The 19,596-nt window shown below is 43.1% G+C and overlaps 2 protein-coding genes across 2 annotated transcripts in view; one reads left to right on the forward strand and one right to left on the reverse strand.

Annotated features, from left to right (window-relative positions):
- SLC24A1 (solute carrier family 24 (sodium/potassium/calcium exchanger), member 1) overlaps positions 1–12,645 on the reverse strand; it is a 31,561-nt gene extending 18,916 nt beyond the window's left edge. The window contains 2 exon segments of the mRNA XM_012728523.1: positions 6,965–8,945; positions 12,552–12,645. Of these exon segments, the coding sequence (XP_012583977.1) occupies positions 6,965–8,815 (1,851 nt within the window). The 5' untranslated portion in view covers positions 8,816–8,945; positions 12,552–12,645.
- A 982-nt stretch (positions 12,646–13,627) lies between these two features.
- VWA9 (von Willebrand factor A domain containing 9) overlaps positions 13,628–19,596 on the forward strand; it is a 33,107-nt gene continuing 27,138 nt past the window's right edge. The window contains exons 1-3 of the mRNA XM_004687659.2: positions 13,628–13,676; positions 15,730–16,013; positions 17,891–17,998. Of these exons, the coding sequence (XP_004687716.1) occupies positions 15,759–16,013; positions 17,891–17,998 (363 nt within the window). The 5' untranslated portion in view covers positions 13,628–13,676; positions 15,730–15,758. The remainder of the gene's footprint in view (positions 13,677–15,729; positions 16,014–17,890; positions 17,999–19,596) is intronic.

Below are 19,596 nucleotides of genomic sequence, written 5' to 3' on the forward strand. Positions count from 1 at the left end.
TAATTTATGAGGAAAAAGAAAGTTTAAAATGGACTTTATATATATATATATATATATATTTTTACTTAGTCTGGGTAAATTTTTAAAAATATAAGTATTATATCATCCTTCATTTTTGTACAATGTATGATTTCCCCATGAAATTCCTATCACCAATTCTCCCATGCACCATTACTATAGTCCCTTGGGCTCCTGTCCTGATTATTCTCCCTCCTCCTCCCTTATAGAATGTCTCTGAGCTATAACTACCTAATGATAGTGATTTTTACTTTATTATAGTTACTTCTTTTTTTTCCTGATCCCTTATTTAGTTCCTTTACATTCCTCCTATAAGTGAGACTATTTGATATTTTTTCTTTTTCTTTCTGGTTTATTTCACTGAGCTTAATCCATTCCAGCTCCATCCATCTTGCTGCAAAGGGCATGAGTTCATCCTTTTTGATTGCTGTGTAATATTCCATGGTGTAAATATACCACATAATCTTGATCCAGTCATCTATTTTTGGACATACAGGTTGCTTCCACAGCTGCAAAATTATTAAATTATGCTGCAATAAGCATCGGGGTGCAGGTGTCCTTTTGAATTAATGTTTTTGTGTCCTTTGGGTAAATTCCTAGGAATGGAATTGCTGGATCATATGGAAGCTCCTATCATCTTTTTTTTACCTATCATCTTTTTCTGACAATTGGAAGGAAAGTTATTTTGAAGGAATTAAAGGAGTGAACACCTCAGCACAGGCTAGGATGGGTTCTTTGGGAGCATAATTCAGTCCCTATTCATTAGACAGGGCCAGAGGGTGCTGCTTCCAATCCACAGCACCCCTTCCTCATCTACCACAGCAGGAAGCTGACTGTACAGGCCAGTGAGAACCCTTGTGATAAATATCAACCCTGACAAGAAAGCAGAGAACCAACCCCTCAAGAGATATTTGCTTGAAGGTCCTGTTGGTTGTTTAAAAAAAAAAAAAAAAAGCTTTTGAGGAAGAAAATGATGCCTGACCCATTTAGGAAAGAGTGAGAGTGACAGACTTTTCCCCAGATGTTCATATTCTGAAGTATCCTGGGGCAGAATATGGCAGTGGGGTTTCTAAGGGAGCCCAATCTAGCTCTTGCCCAGTCCTGCATCCCTTTTTACCATTGTGCCCCATGGAGCCGTCTTGCCCATCAGCATCTCATGCAGATGGCTGATCTGTCTAGAAAAGCTAGCAGCTCTCTAAAAAGATGAGTCCCTCATCCTTCAAAGACAGATAAGAATTTTTAGCCAGGTAAGCACCTCAGCATTGTTTGTGGGCTTTCTGTGATGATGACACATGGTTGAGGTAGGTCAGATAGTTTAACACTTTTTTAAAAGACATTTATTTATGGATACAAGAGCTGGGGTGCAGGCCAGAGATGCAGGAGGTGAGAGGATTCACCAGAGACAGAATGGGGAGCAGAACAGGCAGATCTACTGCAATATACTGCTGAGGGGAGCAGCGGGTATGTAGGAGAGGTCTGATGTGCCACGTGGGTCATCTTCCTGGCTGGGGATGGAACTCATGCTGTAGTGGCTGCAGAGAGCTCACATAGTGCTGCATCTTAACCCCTTGTACCACCAGGGAGGAGCCAGATTTTTGACCAGAAAAAATACACTGGGGTTTCAAAATCAGGGATAAAATTTCAGAGCAAATTAAGACTGTCCTGATAACTAAATAAACATTTATCATTTTCTTATTGGGGTCATAAAAGGCACCTTCAAATAATATGAGGTAATTTCACAATTGCCTGAAATATTTTTACCTTTTAATTTTTTTTTTCAAAAGAAAGAATGTAAAATAGTTACTGGGTGTCTCCGTCTTGTTGATTCTGGAAATGCTTTTAAGTGAATTCTAATTGAAATCCTTCTTCAAAACCTTTACCCTGGATCTAGACTACCAGAGTAAAATAAACAGGAAGTTGAAAGGTCTCCCTACTCACAAACACACAGATATCAGTGGGGTGAATATTCAATAAGAAAATGAATTGTTCTTCGCTAATGTTACATTTCCAAACTGTTGGGGTAGGGAACCACCTTTGAGTTCGCAGCTCTCAGTAAAAACCATGTGGCCACCCCTATTCCTTTATATATTGTCTGGCTGCTTTCACACTGAAACAGAGTTGAGGAGTTGCAACAGAGATTGTACATGCTGCAAAGCCTAACACATCAACTGTGTGGCCTCATTGCAAAAGTTTTCCTCCACCTGCTCTAGTTCATCCCATCCACTTGATGGCTCAGCTAAGGTCTGTTTGAAAAGTAGATACGCTGTAGCACTTTGCAATGTTGCCTTTAGTTTTGCCTGCCTGCACCTTCTACTGGAAGGAATACAGTCATCTTACTTCTCACACTGCCTTTCATTTAAGACACAGGTTTGTCGAATTGTATCAACTTGCCTAGGATGACAGGGGTATTATTAATGGAGTCTAGATTAAAGCCCAGATACATGAATTCAGTGGTAAGGATCAGCTACTAGCACTGTTAACTTTGTTTGAATTATCTTATCTGCAAAATGGGGATAACAATCTAGTCCTTTTAGGGTTTTTATGAGAAATCGTTGAGGAAACGTATAAATGGAATAGGTCCTGCATAAGTATATATTCCATAACCCATTCCATTTTTCTCTAAACTGTTAGGATTCCCTGAGGAAACCAAAACAAATATGCGTAGAACTTCTGTTAGGAAGGAGGCCCTGGCTCAGCCCTCTGGAAGACTGAAAGGCTGTATCTCCACTGGGTGGCAATGGTGAACCTCACATAGCTGCCCTCTCCACACCTCCTCACCAACAGGTAACAGAGGCAGGGACACACCCAGCTGTCATTTCCATGTCTGCTTTTCGTCAGCACAGTGCTGGCTCATGCTGCCCTCCGCTTCTCCTCCCCCTCCAGACTTCTTGAACAACTGTGGCTCTAACTTCGCCTCCCCAAGTCTCTACCTTGGGCCCTAACCACTCTCTCTGATCTTCCCCAACTTCTTCCTGATTTCCTATCCTCTGGGGCATGACTGATTGATTGAGTCCAGTCCAAACTGAATAATGTCCCTGCCTTCCAAAGATGATGTTCCAAGCAAAGACCCATCAGTCAGGGAAAGGTGTGAGCCAAGAAGTCAATGTGTGAATGAAGAGAGGAAGGCAGTTTTATTTTTATAGTTAAATTAAAATAATTTTTGAGAGAGCCACAAAAATGAAAACTCACAGTTTACTAGATTAAAGATTGGATTTTCAGAGAATTGCTCATGAATTTGAAATATCTTATTGTTAAAGTGCAGGATAACTTATATCCCTCTAACCAGATCATAGGTTCTGGTCAACCAAACACAGTCATAAAGGTATAAGGAAAGGTGGTTCTCCTTTTTCTGGCTATCAGAAACCTAGGTGAAACTCTGAATCTGGACATTTATTTTTTTTTAAAGATTTATTTATGCATGCATGCAGAACTGGGATACAGGCCAGTGTGCAGGGGTGGTGAGAGGATTCACCAGAGACAGAGTGGGGAGCGGAACAGGCAGAACAACAAAGTACACTGCTGAGGGGAGCAGCGGGCAGGACAGGAGAGGTCTGCCGCGCTATGTGGGTCACCTCAGGGGTGGGGGACAGGACTCACACTAAGGACGCTGTGGCTGGCTTGCAGTGCTGTGTCTTAACCCACTGTGCCACCAGGGAGGGCCTAAATGACCTTTCTAAAAAAACTTGCAGATATGGCCCTCCCTGTTGGCACAGCGGGTTTAAAGTATAGCACTGCAAGCTACCTGCAGCTGCTTCAATACAACTTTGATCCCCTGTCCGGGAGGTGACCCACATGGTGCAGCAGATCTCACATAACTCACCTGCTGCTCCCCTCAGCAGTGTACTTCATCAGTCAGCATGTTCTGCTCCCCACTCTGTCTCTGGTGAATACTCTCACTGCCCCTGCACCTCTGGCCTGTACCCCAGTTCTGTATGCATAAATTAATAAATAAATCTTAAAAATAAAAAGGTCATGACTATGGTGATGGCACATGGGTGACTTGGTGACGGGAAACCCATGGGGATTACTATTGAGATGAAAAAAAAAAATGTACAAAATGATGTAAAAATAAACTATCATATTAAAAAAAGAAATCAGAAAAAAAAAGTCATTTAAAAACAGCTATATTTCTTGAGTTATTTAGGTGGACTTTTAGAAGGCAGTTTTAGTGATGAAAAATCCTAAATATAGATTTTCTATTTTAAATAAATATAGAGCTATAATTTCAATTATAGCCAGTAATTCAACCTCTTTTTAAAAACTGATGCTACTAATTAAAAAGTCATACTGAGTCTATTTCAACAAATAGACAAGGATGGAGTTGTAATCAGCACCACTGATGATTTCAATGGTTGGCAAAGAGCTGCTGCTAAAGTTTTTGAAAAGTCTCTTAAATAGGTTAGAAAATCATTTTTGAACAGGGAGAGAAGAACACAGGGTTTCTGGAGATAATTCATGGGTGATTTGGAGGTGGGAGATTTATGGGGACTACACCCAAAGTGAGAAATTATGTGCAAAAATGAACAATGTAAAAAATTTTTTTAAAAAGAAATTCCCTTTTTAAATCAGTAATTCTTGGCAAACTTTGCTTTGACAGTTTAGCTCTGATGAAATGGAAGTTCTAGAAATTGTAGTTTAAGTAAAATGGAATTTACTATGAAGGGCTGGGAGGCGAACAGAGGCATTTTGAAAACTGCTTCTCTTGGAGGACAGCACTGGCACCCCATAGTCCCCTCAGCAAGGCCTACCTTGAGAACTTCACTAGGAAGGAGACCCTTTTTCCTCATATTACACAATACGTTGCTCTGAGCTTCCCTTTCTTTTTTTAAGCCTTTGAAATCATGGAGCAATAGTTTGGTGGAAATAATCGTGAGTGGGGAATTTGGATACCAGTTCTGAAATCTGCTGGTTGAATGATCTTGGGCAGGGCACACCTCTCTAGGGGGGCTTCCTGCAAAGAAGGCATTTGGAGCTCAGTTGACTAGGTCAGACAAATTACAGTTCTCCCTTGAACACAGCATTATCAATGAATGTTGGCGCTAAACAGGACCTTTTGCCATTTCCCTCAGAGAAGGGATAAAATGTGTCCAATCTCATACAGTTAGAGGCAGAATTGGGTTACAATACCGACTGTCTAACTCTCAATCCCATGCTTTGGCCAGGACACATTACCTCAAGAATCCTAAGTGAAGTACATTTCATCTCCCTTGCACCATGAATCTCTGACACATACTGTTGAGATTGAGTTCAGTGCCTACCCCATCAAAAGTGCTCTCGATTAAGTTGCTAAGTCCTTCCACTCTTCGCACATAAAATTCTGCTCACAGCAGGGACTTCTCTGAGACCTGAAACAAGCAACTATGAGCCAATCTTTGCCCAAACTCACCTCTTCAAAGCAGGAGAGAAATGGTGTCTGTTCCCTCACTTTGGAGTTCCAACTATCTCTGAGACAAATTTCAGAGCTCACTTCCCCACTTTGATCTCATCTTTTGGTTATAGACTCATGCAAGGAGTTGAACGAGAAGGTTGCTCACAGGCACAAAGAAATTCTTGGAAAGAAACTTTGGGCCTAGGAGAAAGTCCCAGGGTATCTGGTATCTGGTCTCCTGCCAGCACAGATGGCTCCACCCCCATGGCTGGTTTGTCAGTGTGAGCAGGGTTCCCATCTTCTCCAAGATATAAAACCAAAAAATCTAGTAAGGGAGATGCAAATTAAAACCACAATGAGATACCACCTCACCCCAGTGAGAATGGCACATCTTCAAACAACTAGCAACAACAAATGTTGGTGAGGATGTGAAGAAAAAGGAACTCTCCTGCACTGCTGGTGGGAACGCAAACTCAGTACAACCACTATGGAAAACTGTTTGGAGGTTCCTCAAGCTGCTAAACATGGAGCTTCCCTACGACCCAGCAATCCCACTCGTAGGTATCTACCCAAAAGACACAAAAACACTGATTGAAAAAGATACCTGCACCCCATATTTATTGCTGCTTTATTTACAATTGGAAAAACATGGAAGCAGCTCAAATGCCCAAAAGTAGATATATGTGGTACATATATACAATGGAATATTACTCAGCAACCAAAAAAGAGAAACACATGTCTTTTGCAGCAACTTGGATGTAGCTGGAAAAGATCATGCTTAGCGAGATAAGCCAGAAAGAGAAAGAAAAATACCGGGCAAGAAAATAACAAGAATAAAGAACAGCCATATACCAGAGACATTTTGTGGGGGCGGAGTGGGGAATAGGATCAAACACGGGGGGGTGGGGAGGGAAGTGCACGGGATTATGGTGATGGCACACGGGTGACTTGGTGATGGGAAACCCGCGGGGACTACAATTGAGATAGAAAAAAAATGTAAAAATGTAAAATAAACTGTTATTAAAAAAAAAAAATTTGCTCGATCACACCCCATCCAAAGTACCAGCCCCTCCAATATGGAATGTGAACAAACAGGATTAAATGAAAATGAGGGTGCTAGATAAACCCTAAACACTATGCACATGGGAAAGATTATCATTTTCCCCTGCCCCTTGGCAGTTTCCCCTTGGGCATTTTCCAAAGTCCAGCTCAAATGTCATTTTCAAAGAACCAGGGATACCAACTGGTGTTCAAACTGATGCCCCACTGTCTATTTGCTATGTGGCCTTGAATGAGTGGTTTAACTTTAATAGGACACAGTGTCTTCCTCTGCCAGTGGAAGATCACAATAATAACTATTTTATAAGGTAACTGGAGGTCAAGCCGAGGTGAGTGTAAGCACCATTCCTGGCAGAGAACAGGTGTCTAAGTGCTGAATGAACATCAAGGGAACCAGAGCACACTTCTCTCAAGGTATGATCCAATACTTTCGGCTCTTTAGTCCCCATACCCACCCACCACCACCCCATTTCTTTTGCCCCAAAGGGTTTAGAGAAGCATGTGCCAGCCTGGCCTTACCTTGCTGAGGTCCCCTAAGGCCATCACCTTGGTCACAGGCCCTTTGCTGAGATGCTCCTTCATGCAGACTTCAAGCTGCTTATTCCACTTCATGGTGAACACATAGAAGGCATAGGCCAGCAGCAGTAGTAGGCTCTCCCACCAGGCAATGAGGCTATCCAGGAAGAACATGATGAGCATCATCAGGTCAAGGATGTAGAAGGAGACATCACGGAACAAGGGCCACCAGGTGAGGTGGAGGATCTCCCGAGAGAAGAGGGAACAGGTGCCGATGACAAACAGAATGTTAAACACAGCAGAGCCCACGATGGTACCAATGCCCACATTACTGTGGGAGATAAAGACACCAATGAGGGACGTGAAGAGCTCTGGGGCAGAACCTCCGGCAGCCATGAATGTAGCGCCTGCCACATCCTCAGAGATCTGCAGTTTCTCTGTGATGACACCCAGGGATGGAACAAAGTACTCATCACACACGATGGCCAAGGCCACAAACACGTACATCATGCCAAAGATGTGCAGGACCAACCAGCCCTGCCGTCGCTCCTCCACGCTAAACAAGTCCGGAGGGTATTCTCCCTGCGGGTGGAGGTCTGGCCACCTGGAAGGCAGTACTGAGGGACTGGGACTGGGCACCTCTGGGGTCATGGCTGCTGTCTGGTGCGGGGAGGGGGCACTGGGCACAGCCACATAATGATGAGCCTGGGTGACTGGATCTGCTCTGCTTCTAGAAGTTGCTGAGGTGCTAGGTGTTGTGGAAAGTTTCCTGGTCAGCTCCCGGGAGGCGGCTGAGGGTAATCCAGTGCTGGGCGCACTGGTTCTGAAAGAGGGGTTCCTTCCACTCCAGGCAGCAACAGAGGCTTTGGTTTCTGCATGGCTGATGTCTGCCGTTGTGCTCATCTCCTGCTCCTCAGAGACATCTAGGGTGTGATCCACAGCTGCTCCTTGGGGCGCTGTCAGGTTGCTCTCTCCCACTAACTCCTGGGGTTTGCTTGAGCTGTTATTGTCCACTCTTCTGGGGGTAATCAGGGTATTCTTTTCCAAGGTATTTGTTTCTACGTCATTCATCAGGAAAGTTGGAGTGTTAGCAATTATTTTCTTGAGATTAATTGGGGTGGTTTTCTCCGCTATGCTCTGGGAAGGGTTGTTCTCCAACACTTTGGAGGTTGTCATAATTTCACTGTCTCTCTGTGCTGTTCTGGGGTTGAGTCCATGGCTTCTTACCACAGTGATGAGTGTGGGTGGAGCATCACTGTCTATTGTTCCACCAAGTGGGGACGGAGTGTATTTCTTCACTTTTTCCCTGGCTTGAGTTGGATGGGAGCTCTTCATTTCTCTCTTGGGTGTTGTTGTGGTATAATTCCTTACTGTTGGCCTGGCTGGAACTGGAGTATAGTGAGTTAGTATTCTACTAGCTGTGGTGGGGGTGTTTCCCTTCACTCTTTCTGGACTCACTGCTATTGGGCTGTATTTATTCTTGGAGAGTTTTGGAGAGATATTGGCTGTTCTCCTGGGTGTACTGGGGACGTTCTCTGTTATTCTGCCGGGTGTTGCTTCATCCCTGTCCTTTATGGCTTGGGGCATCTGTGTCTCACTCTCCATTTCAGAGCTAGCTTTCAGAGGGCCACTGTTCACCATTATTACACTAGGGAGGTCTCTGCTGGACAGTTTCACAGGGTGTTGGGATGAGACTCCTGCCCAGAGTGAGGGGAGCCTCTGGGGGGTCCTCAGGTGCTGGTAGGTAGAAACAATGATCAGCATTCCCAATAAGAAGAGAAAGCGACTCCAGTTAAGTCGCTTTGGCTGGAGTAACAGCCTTCCCTGTGCCCCCATCTTGATAAACTTCCCCATAATGGCCAATTATGTGTGGCTATAGAAGGCCCCTCATTCTGTTGAGGGAAAGATGAGAGCTGTCCTGGGATTCAAGTTAGTGATCAGGGAAGATTTCTCCATGAAGTCCAGTCAAGGTGTATCCACAAACCTAGGGGGAAAAAAGGGGTTATTTGACCGCAAGATTTGGGCTCCACCAAACTCTCAACTGGAAGAGTGACAATTCACAGGTGCCTTTGCAGTAAGATGCAGTTACTTCTGCAGGAGCAAAGATACTCCTGGCCCCTGCAATAGGAGTGATGAGTGTTCACAGGGGGAGGAAAGGAGATGGTGGATTATAGCGGGCTCTCCTCTGTGCTGTGTAGGGGCAACAGCCCAGATTCCTGAGCTGGGTCCACCCAGTCCTAACTGGGCTCCCCACAAGAAGAGCACCAATACTCCCCAGCTCATCCTCAGTTTCTGGGAGCTCGATCATCCATAGCTGGTGCCCAGAGCCCACCTCATTATAGGCAAGAGGAAGAAAAGTGGCACAATTTTAAGCTTTAGTCAAAAAAAAGGCAACTGTGGCAGGCAGGTAGAGACACTGTACTGAATCTGTACTGACTCAAAATGATCCCACCATACAATTGAGAGGTCAAAACTTGAAAGGGAATGTCTTGGTGCTTCCCAGACAGTGTGGTGTGGTGGGAGGATCATAAGGAACAGAGTCAAAGGCTCAGATTCTCAGTTCTGCTGTTTCCTATAGCGTCACCCTGGACAGGGAGAGCCTCCGTGCCTTATGTGTGAAATGAGCATGACATGATTACATAGAAGTTGATTTATACAAAGATGATCTCTGGAAGGACATCTGAGGAAAGGAAACTAAGGGTCATGGGTTATAGGAAATCTTACCTTTCAGTCTATCCTACTATTCGGTTTAACTGTTTAACTTCTTATCATGTAAATGTTATATTTAAATTTTAAATTAACTTTAATAGGAATAACAATACTTATCTATGTAAATAGTAGCCATAATATGGGTCACAGGAATGTTGGCAGCATAAAAATACTGGACCATGAAAAGTATTGTACAAAATTGGGCACTCCCTGGTGGTACAATGGGTTAAACCACAGCACTATGAAGCCATCTGAAGCACTGCAGCAGGAGTTTGATCCCTGGCCATGGAGGTGACCCAAATGGCATGGCAGACCTCTTCTGACCTGCCCGCTGCCCCCTCTTAGAAGTGTATTTCAGTACATCTGCCTGTTCTGTTCCCCAGTGTTTCTGGTGAATCTTCTCACCCCCCACCCTCACATGTCTGGCCTGTACCCCAGTTCTTGTATTCATAAATAAATAAATCTTTAAAAAAACGAAAAAGAAAAGTATTGTACAAAACCATGCACTACCTAAGGGTTAATTTCTCAGAAAGGAAGACCATGAAAGGCTCCACTCAAGAATCCTATGTTTATAAAGAAGAGCATGGTGGCCTAGCCTGAGTATATTTATTAACCATTGTCCACAGACTATTAAAAACAATAATCAGAAAACACAGGTTTTCCATATGAAGTAATACATTAGAAGTGAGATGTGTAACCTACAGAATCTTAGGTTTTTAAAAACAGAAAAAACTACAAGTACTGTTCAGTGTGACTCTCAATTTGAGACATGAAGATACTGAGGTTCAGAGAGTTATGACTTGCTCACTGTCACAAAGATAGTAAGTAACAGGGCAGATGAACCTTCTAATGCTCCAAATTTTCCAGCATACCATACTAATTGCAATTGCAATTGTCTTAAGCAAAAGAGGGACAAATAAGAGGAATACAGAATAAGTGAATTTTGTTCTTTGTCCTAGATTCCTATAATCATCTTTCCACAATCTCCCTGTCCATTCAGTTCCTTACTGTAAACAACGCTTTCAAGCAAGCCCACTTCAATCTCCTGAAATACTTAAAAGTGTTACTCCCCTAGTATATCTGTTATGTAATCGAGCTGAGCTGACACCTCAGCTGATCCCCCTCAACCTATTCACACCATTTACCTTCAAACCAGGATATCTGGCTGTCTTCTCAGTTCTGGAAAATTGCCAGAATTCAGGGTCTCAAAGAGTGGGTCTGATGCTGAGCAGCAGGGAACACCCCCTTCACCTGCCCCCAGTTCCCACATGGAATCCTAATTCAAGGCAGGGTTGGGTATGAAGGGCATCTCAGGGGAGGAATATCCAATCCCTGCTAATACCTGCCTCTAAGAAGCTTATCAGGGCATTGTACAAGCTCTAGGTACCAGTGCTTCTGACAGATCCTGAGAGTGTGGCTCTTCCACAGAGCACAGATGCGTTCTTCCAGGGCCCTTGCAATCAGGGGGAAACTAGAAGAACAACTCACACTTGTTTCTAAAGGATGCAAATGAGAGGTAGTCCAAGATACAGGTGCCTAAGGGGAGGAAAGATCTGAAAAGAGTCAAAAGGAACTGAAACCAAAAGAAAGTACCTGGGGCTGAAGAGATCAGAGGACCTTAGTACACATTAGCTTGTTTGCTACTGTGTGATTCTAAGTGTAATCTAAATGAAAATGTGGAGATCGGGCCCTCCCTGGTGGTGCTATGGGTTAAAGCACAGCACTATGAAGCCATCTGCAGCCAGTGCAGCATGAGTTTCATTCTTAGCCAGGAATGTGACCCACATGGTGCAGCAGACCTCTCCTGTCTTACCCACTGCTCCCCTCAGCAGTGTTCTTCAGTTGATCTGTCTGTTCTGCTCCCCATTCTGTCTCTGGTGAGTGCTCTCACCCCCACACCACTGGTCTGTATCCCAGTTCTGGTATGCATAAATAAATTTTAAAAAGAAAACGTGGAGATAACAGTACCTTTTCTATCTATTTGTAGCAAGAATGTCAGAATCAAAATTAAAAATGAAGGAACTCAGGCTTTGCCTGGTGGCACAACAGGTTAAATAAAGTACCACACGATGAAGCTCTTAGAAGCCACTGCAGCAAAGGTTTAATACCAAGCCAGGGACCTGACCCACATGGCGCGGCAGACCTCTCCTGACCTGCCCGCTGCTCCCCGCAGCAGTAGATCTGTCTGTTCTGCTCCCACTCTGTCTCTGGTGAATCCTCTCACCCACTGCACCGTACCCCAGTTCTGTAAGCATAAATAAATAAATCTTTAAAAAAAAAAAAAGAAGGAACTCAATTTTGTTGTAGACCTAAAACTGCACTAATAGTCTATTTTTTAAAATGAGGGAATACAGGGGAAATACTTGCAAACTTAAAAGCATTTCACACATGAAAATTACCATATTAGGTCTACAGAAAATCCTTGAGGGAGAGGACAATGGAAGCTCTCCCCAGAGCAAGCTGGGACATCCCAAGGGACCTGCAGAATTGCCTTTCCAACTCAAGGCAAGAGCTGATGTAAGTGGGAATGAAATGAAGCATAAATAAATCTTTTAAAAAATACTTGTGAGTTGCCCTAAGTGGTAAATTCTCTTGGTAATTCTACCACTTGGTAAACCTGAGCTCAATTTTAATGACTTGCCCTTTAGCTTCTCTAGTCTCCTGAAAGCCAATATCAGCAGAACTAGGTGTCCAAGACCAGACCACCCACCAGCAAACTAATAAGCTTAAGTTTTAGAAACTGGGCAAAATAACAACTCACCCATGGAACTGAACTGTAACTACCAGGACAAGTCCTCTTCCCACACATTCTTGTTCACATCTCTCCCACTAGAGAAAAGAATTAGAAACGTAACCAAATAATCAGGATGGCCTTACTTACCTGGAACCTATGCCTGCTCAAACATAACAAAGCCTTGAGGTGGTGAGACTAGTTAGTTGAGCTGGGTAAAGAAGTTCTGAAGCAAACAGGGCAGTCTGTGAGCCCCTGGGCCCTGATGCCCGCAGGAGCATCCCAGGGACTGAGGCATCTTCCTTTGTCACCTCTGAAATGAGGAGAATGGAAAGAGCTACAAGCAGAACAAACTGTGAAAATTAAGACACACTGGGGTATACTGTTCAAAGCATTCTCCCTCCTGGACCCAACCTTTACCTTACTCCATCTCCCAACTAAGAGAAAAAAAGGGGACAGTCTTAAGACTTTGTAGAGGCGGTTCTCTTCCCACTGGTAACCTATGTGGTACAACACTGCTCTAGGAGCCACAACTATCCAGGTGCCCGGTGGCATCCATTCAGGTCTACCTCTGGCTGGTATTTCCTGGCTCCCTACATGGTTAGAAAGAAAGTGACACTTTCTACCTCAAGGAACTCATTGTGGCAAAGCTGCCATGGGGACACCAGGTGGCCAGAGTGGAGCAGACAAGAGTCCTGGAGGCCTCACAAGGAAACAGGTTGCAAAGCTGTTTGCAATGCACCTTGGCCAGAGTAGAGAGAACTGAACTTTCCCTCTGCTTCCCTCAAAGTTTTACAAGAGCAGGAGGAAGACTGCGTTAACTGGTTCAGAGGGTATGAATGAGGGGTCTGAAGAATGACGAGGAAGAGGGGCAAACAGCAGCAAGTGTCAGGCTGGTGCACCTACCCGCCCAGGTGAGTGAGGAGACAGACATGAGAAGGCCAGCGGCCAGCGAAGCCCCGGGTAAGTGAGGGGGAAGAGGACGAGATGAGGAGGGACAGAGAACTGGACGGAGAGGGAATGGAGGGAAGGAAAGAGAGGAAACCTGTCAGAGGTTTTGTGAGGTGAGGAGTCTGGGCGGACTGATCTCCACAGAAGCTCCGAGGAGGACGCGCCCTCTAGCGTCCCCGCCCCATTGCGTCGGCGCCAGGCCAGACCACGCCCTCTCCCCCTTAAAGCCCCGCCCCGCCCTTTTGTCGCGCGGCCCTGTATTTCCGGCCGTGGCGCGCGGGCGGAAAGTTTTTGCAGACGGACTGTGCCGGCGATGGGCGCGGGGTGAGTAGGGGAGGCCGAACCCTGGAGGTGTGTTTCGTTGGAGGTTGGGGCAGTGGAAGTAGAGATTAGGGGTGGGGGGCAATAGCGGGACCTCCTCTTGGTCTGTGTGGCTCGGAATATCCCGCTCCGCGTAAGCACCAAGATTTCGGTCGCCTGCCCTAGCCTCTTTCTCGTAAGGGACTTAACAGTTTTCCGTGTTGTGTTTTGACCGGTTTGAAGGTTAAAAAAAAATAAAATAAATACATCCCCAGATGCCATACAAGTTCCGGAATTCTGTATTCCAGGTTGGCCTTTTAGAAATAAAATTGCATCTGAAAACACGGGAGGGACTGACTCTTGGAAAGGATGTCAGAGCGGGTAAGGGAACCTAAGAGTAGGTGAGGACTCTCACGGTTGGGCAGGCCTCTAGACATTTAAGTGGAGTCACCTTTGAGAGCGAAACTGAGAAGAAATTCTTTTCAGTGAACTAATTGTTACCTTTAGAGAAAAATCATAAGTGTGTATCTGATGGAGAGTTGGCATTTGGGCCAATACAGGTGGCTTAGGCTTATTCCCGTAAATAGACTACTCTTAAGAAAGAAGGCTCCTGGTTATTTTAAGCATTGTATGTAAACAGTACTTATGGGAAAGATGTAAAGGTGGAGTGAGGGACTGAAGGGTCAGAATCAACTCGTGAGAAATACACTGTGTTCTCACAAAACTGCTAGGTTTATGGGAGGCAGGGATTTTTTACCCCCAGGCCTAAGACTGCCTGAGTGTAACATCCTTCAAGAACATTCAGTTGGCTCTTCTACTTCTGTGCTTACAACCCGAATATTGAAAATATTTCCTAAGGCTTTACCGCAGTTAAGGAGGTATATTCAGTGGTGGACACAAATACATGAGACAGGAAAAAGAGCTCTAGAGATGTCTTCAGAGAAGGCAAGACTGCCAGCTATGGTCACCCATTCCAGTATTACAGTAGATTTCATGGGCCTTCTTATACCTAATCTAAATCTGTGTGTCCTGATTCCCATTTTCCTAAGAGGTGAGTGCAATATTCCCATTAAGCCCCAATTTTCAATAACATAAGGCCTCTGTACATGAATGGAACTCCCACAGCAGCTGGATAAACTCTACATGAACAGAGACATAGGACTCCCTAGTATCTCTGAACGAGGGGGGGGGGGTTGAAGGTAAATATGTTTCCAGTCTCCAGAGTTAAAGTTCATAATGTATTTTGCCAGAGAATTAATAGTGTATCTAGTGACTAGGGACAATTTATTAGTCACTATCAAATAATTATAAAGTGTGCAGTATGTACCAGCACTGTGATAGACTCTGAGGAGACATTGTTGGACAAAATTTGACATGGCTTTTGCTCTTCGTAAGCTTATGTGATTTAATGCAGCATAGCTGAACCAGTATTTTACAGCACCTCACTGGAACAATTCATTTGGTACCCAGAAAGGAAAGAAAGAGTAGATAAAATAGTATGACGCTGATACACATAAGCTCATGCATTTTATCCTGGGGAGGGGGGGAAACATGGGCTTTTAGAGCCTGTTAACTCTGACTTTCAATGCTATTATATGACAAATTTGATTATCTGGCTTTCCAGTCACTTAGAGCCAAGAAGCAGCAATTTTGAAAGAGGAAGGATGAGTACAGAAGATTCCTGAGAAAAGTAGAATGCATGCTGATGGTGTAAAAATTAATTAAAAGAGGAGACTCTCATACTCATTGGAAGGGACCTTAGTAATTATGTCAAGAAGAAACGGGAAACATGAATAGCAAATTAAATGGGGTTACCTGGATTGAATGTTTTTTTCTTACTAGAAACACTTAGGGGATCCTTGATTTGTGGCCATTTTAGTGGCTGTTTCTGGGAGTAACCCTAAGTGAACTAAGCTGTTTGGTTCCCTTCCACTGAATTCTCTTCAGTTTTGCCCTCACCTCAACTTAAGTGGGATTTGCTGTCACCCACTTCAGACAATTTGATTGAAGTTGTGGTTAAAAAAATACTTTGTCCTCTTCTTAACATGTAATGCCTAATTATATTTATTTTCTGCAGCATTTCTCCCTGTATAGCTGTCTGTTTGCATGCTGATTGGGAATACTGGGATCGTTTTCATCATGCCTACAGTGGTGGTAATGGATGTTTCCCTTTCTATGACCCGCCCGGTGTCTGTGGAGGGGTCCGAGGAGTATCAGCGCAAGCACCTAGCAGCCCATGGTTTGACCATGCTATTTGAGCACATGGCCACAAATTACAAGCTTGAATTTACAGCTCTGGTGGTTTTTTCATCACTCTGGGAGCTGATGGTTCCCTTCACAAGAGATTATAACACCTTACAGGTACAAAAAAGAATGTTATTGTTGATATAGGGCCCAAATTTATAAGGATGTAAATAGTAGGCTCATATTACACTGAATATTTAGAACTTGGAATTATTTAATGTTAAATCTCTGGGTACTTAATAATATCTAAGTACAGTTACAAAACAAGGATTCACAACCTACTAGGCTTGTGACTTTGGTAGAGCTATGAGTTAGCTGTGAGCCTCTGCCTTATTCTTTTGGTTTTCTGGAATTCTTATGGGGAATGTAGTCCCCCACCCCTAAAGTTCAAGCCCGTTAAGTTAAACATTTTACTCTTTACTGCTTTCCCATAAAACCCAAGGAAATGACAAATTGCCATTCCTTACAAAAGCCCTTACTCACTGGCTCTCTGGTGATCTAGTGGCTAGGATTCAGCGCTTTCACCACAAAAGCCCTTATTCTGGAGTGCTTTCAAAATTATGTTGCTTCTCCAACAAATAATCTTTGATTATTATTATAATGCCAAGGAATTATAACTTTTTTTAAATATTTATTTATGCATACAGAACCAGGGTACAGGCTAGAGGTGCAGGGTGGTGAGAGGATTCACCAGAGACAGAGTAGGGAGCAGAACAGGCAGATCGACGAAGTACACTGCTGAGGGGAGCAGCGGGCGGGTCAGGAGAGGTCTACCACGCCATGTGGTCACCTCCGGGGCAGGCGGGACTCGAACTCACGTGGAAGTGGCTTTAGCTTCTTAGTGCTGTGCTTTAACCTGCTGCGCCACCAGAGAGGGCTGGAATTATAACTTTTAAACCTTGATTGATAGGTGTTATCCTCCAAAGGTATTATCTGTGGAATGCCAAAAATTTTTCCTTTGTGACAACATCTCTGAGTCATTAATATTTATAACAGTGCTTGGCCACAGTGCCTTGCCCATAGTGAGCAATCAGAAGTGTTTGTGGAATTAAACTGAATAGTTTATAGTTGTTAGGTGGTTTAGACGTACAAGGTCAATGTAGTTGATTTTGTAATGTAAGTAATACAATTTTGTTAAATTATTCCTTTTAGTAATCTCACTTTTTTTAAAGTGACAAAAGAAACCTTTTAAGAATGCTCTAGTGAGCCTAGGCATTAAGTCTCAATGCTACTACTGCTATGGCCTGAGTTTGATCCCTTGCCAGGGAGCATCCACATACAGTGCAACAGACTTCTGTCTGTCTCAGCAGCTGCTCCCTTCGCAGTGTATTTCAGTAAATCTACCTGTTCTGCTCCCCCTTTGCCTCTGTGAATACTCTTACCCCCTACACCTCTGACCTGCACCCCAGTTCTCATATGCAAAAATAAAAGAAAAAAATTATCTCCTTCCTGAAAACAAAAAAAAATTGCACTGGATTTCTCATGCTCAGTACATCTGAAATTTAGAGAATTGCTGTATGGATAATGCAGAGTAATGGTTAAGACCAGGCATTCTGGAGTTGGACTTTGCTACAAAAGCTGGAAAAGTTACCTTTGTTGTGTACCTTAGTTTCCTTGTTTTCAAAACAGGCTAATAAACTATACCATGTAGGGTATTGGAATGATTAAATGATTGTAAAGTACCTGGATTGGTGTTTAGCATATTTTTTGAAAGTGTTTAAAAGTTCTTGTTAATTATTTCCATTAAGGTCCACTTATAAAGATAAGAGCTTGTGGCACTTCACATGGACAGAATAAAAGGAAGTTCTTTAACTGTCCTTCACAGATGAGGAAATCTGCTGTATTATATTTCTATAAGAAGCTATAGCATTGTTGACTCAAAAATATAAGTTCCTCTGTGTAACATTTATGCTTTGAACAGTTTCTCTTGTTTTTTTTAACAACAAATTAAAACAGAAAAGAATAATGAACAATATTATCCTTTGTTCCTTTAGGAAGCACTAAGTAATATGGATGATTATGACAAAACCTGCTTGGAGTCTGCATTGGTTGGTGTTTGCAATATCGTTCAGCAAGAATGGGGTGGTGCAATTCCTTGCCAGGTAAAGAGCCATTCTTTTTCATAGCCCTAAGTTAAAACCATTAACCACTGGTGTTTTGATTTTCTCCAGGCTCTGACATAACATGCATTGTAATTTCCACAAACTACATTGTATATGGTGGGTATTTTTTTTTTTAATTTTTTTTAAAGATTTATTTATGTATGCATGCAGAACAGGGGTACAGGCCAGAGTGCAGGGGTGGTAAGAGGATTCACCAGAGTGGGGAGCAGAGTAGGCAGGTCGATGAAGTACACTGCTGAAGGGAGCAGCAGGCCAGACAGGAGAAGTCTGCTGATCAAACTTGCACTGAGGTCGCTGAGGCTAGCTTGCAGTGCTGTATCCTGACCTGTTGCGCCACCAGGGAGGGCCCTGTAAGTGTTTTTTTTTAAAAAAGAACCTAATCAAAACTAATATTCCAGAAAGCAACAATATTATGCCTTAAGAAAGCATCCTCTCAGTAAATTGACATACTATAAACTAGTATTGTTTGTATAAAACTCAAAGGGGTCAGAGTAGAATTTTAGAACTAACACTCCTGGATGGGGTGATTCTAATTTTTGAATGACTGAATTATATACAAATATAGTCTACCACCATTATCTCAATATAGCATTTACTTAGGAAACCAGAACCAGCTCTACTGAGTTTTTTAAAAAATAAGGCATAATGAGTGTTATCAAATCTATTCCCCTTAAGAGTCCATAGTAAGTCTAATATCAAGTCAAGTAGAGAAGTGACAAAAAAGGAAACCTGGAAGTTTATTATTAATGGGTACTTTGGGAATCAGTAGCATATTTTGAAAAACAGAAAAGTTGCTAGAAAGAAAATCAATAATCTACATTAGGAATCAGCAGTTTTTTTCTGTATTTTAGAATTTGCAGTTAATCTGTGGCAGCTGTTTAACTGTTGTCATACATGAAGATAGTCTAGACTAGTGTGACTGTGCCAATAGAACTTTGTTTACAAAAAACAGTGGTCCAGATTTGGTCTGTGAGCCAGTTTCCAAGCCCCTGGCATATGATTTTTTTTTTAATAATATAATAGTTTATTTTTACTTCATTTTGTGCCTTTTCCCATCTCAATTGTAATCCCCATGGGCTTCCTACCGCCAATTCACCCTGTGCCATCACCATAGTCTAGTACACTTACCCCACCCCACCCCCATTTTTGATCCCATTCCCCATTCCACCCCATAAAATGTTTCTGGTATATAGCTGTTCATTATTATTCTTATTTTCTCGCTTGGTCCGTTATATTCCTGCTATGAGTGAAACCATCCGGTATTTTTCCTTTTCTTTCTGGCTTACTTCACTAAGCATGATCTTTTCCAGCTCCATCCATGTTGCTGCAAAAGACATGTGTTTATTTTTTTGATTGCTGAGTAATATTCCATTGTGTATATGTACCACAACTTTTTAATCCTGTCGTCTGCTTTTGGGCATTTGGGCTGCTTCCATGTCTTTCCTGTTGTAAATAAAACAGCAATAAACATGGGGGTGTAGTTGTCTTTTTGAATCAGTGTTTTTGTGTCTTTTGGGTAGATACCTAGGAGTGGGATTGCTGGGTCGTAGGGAAGCTCCATGTTTAGCAATTTGAGG

This window comes from Condylura cristata, unplaced genomic scaffold (assembly GCF_000260355.1).
Source record: "Condylura cristata isolate star-nosed mole 26May11 unplaced genomic scaffold, ConCri1.0 scaffold00023, whole genome shotgun sequence".
NCBI classification, from domain to species: Eukaryota; Metazoa; Chordata; class Mammalia; order Eulipotyphla; family Talpidae; genus Condylura; species Condylura cristata.